We start from the raw sequence: 5,638 nt of genomic DNA on the forward strand, positions 1-5,638 counted from the left end.
ACTATTTTTTTAGATTTATTGAATATCGCTGTTTTTTATGGTCCAGATTTGTCTGAAAAACAACGATTTTCAATAAATCTAAAAAAATAGTAAACAATTTCCAAAAAATGTAAAATTTGACCTCCAAACACATATTAATATGGAGAACAAGATGAACGGTTCGGATCGACCGTTTGGATTTTGATATGACTTAGCTACGGTGCTATGGGTTGCATAGAGGCCTCTCGTGCTACGGCTCAATATTCGAGTTTTCAAAATTCTAACGGTCGATCTAAACCGTTCATCTTGTTCTCCATATTAATATGTGTTTGGAGACCAAATTTTACATTTTTTGGAAATTTTTTACTATTTTTTTAGATTTATTGAAAATCGTTGTTTTTCAGACAAATCTGGACCATAAAAAACAGCGATATTCAATAAATCTAAAAAAATAGTAAAAAATTTCCAAAAAATGTAAAATTTGGTCTCCAAACACATATTAATATGGAGAACAAGATGAAGGATTCGAATCAACCGTTAGAATTTTGAAACTCGAATATTGAGCCGTAACACGGGAGGCCTCTATGCAACCCATAGCATATTAGCCAAATCCTATATAGGATATATATATATATATATATATATATATATATATATATCACTATTTTCTATTATTAAGAATGTTGGGTGTCCGATCCGCCAACGGCTACGATTGAGAGATGAAACTTCGGATTTGATCTCAGCTCTCCAATTACATATTTTGTCTTCTTTTGATTAAATGTATCTGTTTTATGTATAGAAATCTAAATTTAGTTAAAAACATACCCACCACATATGCTGCCACACGATACGTTACAATTAAAATTGAATAAATTATGAAATTTAGCGATATATTTATCCGTTTCCTTTTTTTTTTGTTTCCATATTTCTCATCTTCAATTGAGAAGACTCCACCTTCCATTTTCTTATTTATTGTTTCCTTACTTCTTCGTTTTTATATGGATTACAATGGAAATAATTTTTTTATTTCCTTATTTCTCTTTCTTTGTTTCTAACTTTCTATACATATTGGTGTGGGCAATTTAGAATATATTTTTGATATATAATATATCAATGTGTGTGTGTGTTCTAAATTGAAAACAAAGAAGAATATAAATTGGAACGTGTGTGTGAATTTATATTTTTCTTATAATATGTGTGTGTGTATATATCATATACATACACACGATAACACTTTTTATTTATGTTTTTTATATCATATTATATGTTGATATTGAATTGTTGTATGATATTTGATATTAGATTCAAATCGAGCTATTATTTGATATCATTGGTACTTAAAAATAAAAAATCATCACATCATCAAATTGTTATCAGAGATCACAATTAAAGTTAATTAAAAATACAAAATCATATAAATTTTCTATTAACATGTGTTTTAATTTTTAGATAATTATTATTTTCATTGATATATTTGTTTCTTATAATATATCCCCGTTGCAACGCATGGGTATAATACTAGTATATATATATATATATATATATATATATATATAATAATAATAATGTTCGACTTCTAACTTTTTTTTTTTTTTTAGTAATTGAAGATCATACCCAACTATTTAATACCCTTGTTATTATAACAAAGGATTTTCCCATCCGAGTTTAATACCTCTTTCCCAACTATTTAATACCTCTTATATAGATATCATGTGTCTTTGTCACTAAATCAAAAACTAGTTCTCACTTTTACCTTTTGTTCGGCCATTTATTCCTTGTTTGAATTGGTTGTGGGCCTGTGGCTTTGCTTCTTTGCAGATAGTGTTTTTTAAGATAAAATGAAGTTAAGTTTTTCAATTTTAAATATATAAAAAAAAATTAACATATATTTTGAACTTGCAATTTTCACGCAGAGAACAATATTTTAGCCCTAAATCAAACGTTAACATTGATTCTTTTGCAAATAATGGTGTTGTTTATTTATTTGTTTATTAATAATCTATTATTTTATTTTTGTGATTATTATGATTATTCCTTGTCACACTTGAATTGGTCTGAAAAGAACCAAGTGAAATTCCAAAATTTCCCCTATAAAATACTCCCATCTCTATAAGACCCAGCGCCTAACTCATTCCTTTTCCCATCAGCTTCCACTTCCTCCCAGAACTCGCTAATATTTTTCTTACTTTTTCACATCAAAACAAGTTAACTGTTTATATTAAGTCATGGCAAAGATTGCACTTGGAAACCACAATGAAGCGGCTCAGCCTGACTGTGTCCGTGCCGTACTAGCCGAGGTGGTTCTCACATTTCTTTTCGTCTTTGCTGGTGTCGGTGCAGCAATGGCTTCTGGTATGTTTCTCTATACATTTGTCTATCAGTCTCCTTGACATGATCATACAAACACAGATGAATTTTGCCATTCAAAATTTAAAAAGAATTGTTAGTTACTGCCACCAACCAATTAACCAAGTTCTCTTTAACCTCATTATATATTATATATACTAGTATCATACCCGTGCGTTGCAACGGGGACATATTATAAGAAACTAATATATCAATGAAAATAATAATTATCTAAAAATTAAAACACATGTTAATAGAATATTTATATGATTATGTATTTTTAATTAACTTTAATCGTGATCTCTGATAACAATTTGATGATGTGATGGTTTTTTATTTTTAAGTACCAATTGTATCAAATAATAGCTCGATTCGAATCTAATATCAAATATCATACAACAATTCAATATCAACATGTAATATGGTATCAAAAAACATAAATAAAAAGTGTTATCGTGTGTATGTATATGATATATACACACACACACATATTATAAGAAAATATATATTTACACACACGTTCCAATTTATATTCTTCTTTGTTTCCAATTTAGAACACACACACACACACACATTGATATATTCTATATCGGAAATATATTCTAAATTGCCCACACCAATATGTATAGAAACAAAGAAAGAGAAATAAGAAAATAAAAAAAATGATTTCCATTGTGATCCGTATAGAAACGAAGAAGTAAGGAAACAATAAATAAGAAAATGGAAGGTGGAGTCTTCTCAATTGAAGAGGAGAAATATGGAAAAAAAAAAAAAACAGATAAATATATCGCTAAATTTCAGAATTTATTTAATTTTAATTGTAACGTATCGTGCGGCAGCATATGTGGTGGGTATGTTTTTAACTAAATTTAGACTTCTATACATAAAACAGATGCATTTAAACAAAATAAAACAAAATATGTAATTGGAGAGCTGAGATCAAATCCGAAGTTTCATCTCTCAATCGTAGCCGTTGGCGGATCGGACACCCAACATGCTTAATAATAAAATAGAGATATAGAGAGATTGACTATTCTACTTCCATAAGCATATGTGCATAAGCATATGTGGGCATATGCTTATAACTCGTTTTTGCGTTTTTAATGTCCAAATGGTTGATCTGAAGCGCTCAACACGTTCTCCACATTAATATATGCTTGGAGACCAAATTTTACATTTTTTGAAATTTTTTTACTATTTTTTCAAAAAATTTCAAAACTGTCATAAAAAATATGAAAAAAAAATAAAAAATAAAAAGTCCTGTTTTGAAAAATTCTGAAAAAATAGTAAAAAAATTTCAAAAAATGTAAAATTTGGTCTCCAAGCACATATTAATATGGAGAACATGTTGAGCACTTCAGATCGATCATTTAGACATTAGAAACGCAAAAACAAGTTATAAGAATATACCCACATATGCTTATGGAAGTAGAATAGCCAACCCCTCTCTCTCTCTATATATATATATATATATTATAATTCAATGGTATTTAAGCACAAAATATGATTTCATATCCAGAAAAAAGTGTCTATTTTTTCAGTGAATTGTATTGTATCTTGTAATTAGATGGGTCAAGAAACAGGCAAAATGAAAGGATTCAATATCCAGCCAGTGATTGTCATAAATCAGCAATGAAATTATTAAAAAGTTTCAAATAATTGTTCAATCGGGCACAGGCTAAAACTACAATATATGATTATTTGGCTTGTACTAGTATATCTAACCATTTAAGCAGTGAAAATGTCGGGCGGAGGCGACACAATAATGGCACTGTCAGCGGTGGCAATAGCCCACACACTGGTGGTGGCGGTTATGATATCAGCCGGGCTCCACATTTCAGGTGGCCACCTAAACCCGGCAGTGACAGTTGGACTTGCTGTGGGTGGCCACATCACTCTGATCAGGTCTGTTTTGTACATCTTGGCTCAGTTACTCGGCTCGTCCTTCGCATGCTTTCTACTCAAGTACCTCACAGGGGGATTGGTACGCGATTTTTTCAAGTATTTGGTGCAGCTTTTTTATATTAATCAAGAAATTTGTGTGTTACAGTAGAATTTGTTTGCATATTTTAGATCAAGACTTAATCTTTCTACAGCATTAATCACTCTGATCTTAATAATTGTACCAGTTACCAATTATTCTGGGATGTATATACCAGTAAACTGGACTGACATGGTTAGGTGGTAAATCAGAGTTTGTATCATGTTTTAGTTCAGAAGTTTTCTAAAAATTCTCTTTCAGCTATAAAAAAAGTACTTTATCAGGTAGAATATTATGTAAATAACATTTTTATATTGTTTTTTGCAAGTGGTTCAACCTTCAAGTGATGAAAGTAGCAAGTTAAAAAATTGGTTATTTGTGATAGTAATTGTAACAGAATGGTATTTGGTTTGTCACAATAAAATAAAGATAAGTGATACAATTTATATTGCAATAATTTAAACCATTGATCATGCTTAAACTTAACCATGATGCTACATTTCATATGCAGGAAACACCGGTACACACTCTTGCTGCTGGTATGGGATCCTTCCAAGGGGTAATAATGGAAATAGTGCTCACTTTCTCTCTCCTCTTCACAGTTTATGCCACAATTGTAGACCCAAAGAAGGGCATCATAGCGGGTCTAGGCCCGCTGCTTGTCGGGTTAGTGGTCGGGGCTAACATCTTTGCTGGTGGGCCCTTTTCTGGTGCATCCATGAACCCGGCTAGGTCATTTGGGCCTGCTTTAGCCGCCGGAGATTGGACCGATCACTGGGTCTATTGGGTGGGACCCATTATCGGTGGCGGGCTCGCTGGTCTGGTTTATGAGAACATTTTTATTGTTAGTACACATTCACCTCTTCCTAGAGATGATGAAGGATTTTAAGGGAATTTTACTTGGTACTTTTTCTGATATGCTATATTTATAGATTGTAATTGATATAATTATGTGGTGTCTATAACTTGGATAATGAGCAGCAAGTGTTGTTGTGTTTTAGTTTGGAACTGTTTGAAAAATTAATTGTCAAGTTATTTTTTTTGTTGTATAATTAAATAGTTATGCGAAGTTATTAGAAATTAAGACTACAGAAGTTAAATATTATTACTGTTTTTGTTGTATATATGGAAAAATAAAACATTCTAACCTCAAATTTTATGAGCTGTAAATGAAAATGTAATTCTTAATGAATTATTTGAACCCATTTTTTGTACAAAATTAAAATTCTGAACTAAACATAAGAACAGATTTGGTTCTGGCAAATACGGCTCCAATGAACAGCAACAAGAATGTCAATGCTCATCAAGAAAACAGTAATTAGAGAAAATTTA

General features: G+C 30.7%; 1 protein-coding gene across 1 annotated transcript; it reads left to right on the forward strand.

Annotated features, from left to right (window-relative positions):
• Window positions 1-2,104: 2,104 nt before the first annotated feature.
• Window positions 2,105-5,408, forward strand: TIP4;1 (tonoplast intrinsic protein 4;1). Its single transcript, XM_078318969.1, has 3 exons — window positions 2,105-2,331; window positions 4,062-4,309; window positions 4,818-5,408. Exons 1-3 carry the CDS (start codon window positions 2,205-2,207, stop codon window positions 5,193-5,195), a joined length of 753 nt encoding a protein of 250 aa, XP_078175095.1. The 5' UTR covers window positions 2,105-2,204; the 3' UTR covers window positions 5,196-5,408.
• The last annotated feature ends 230 nt before the right edge of the window (window positions 5,409-5,638 follow it).

Source organism: Carex rostrata, chromosome 17, assembly GCF_964058835.1.
Source record: "Carex rostrata chromosome 17, lpCarRost1.2, whole genome shotgun sequence".
Classification (NCBI taxonomy): domain Eukaryota; kingdom Viridiplantae; phylum Streptophyta; class Magnoliopsida; order Poales; family Cyperaceae; genus Carex; species Carex rostrata.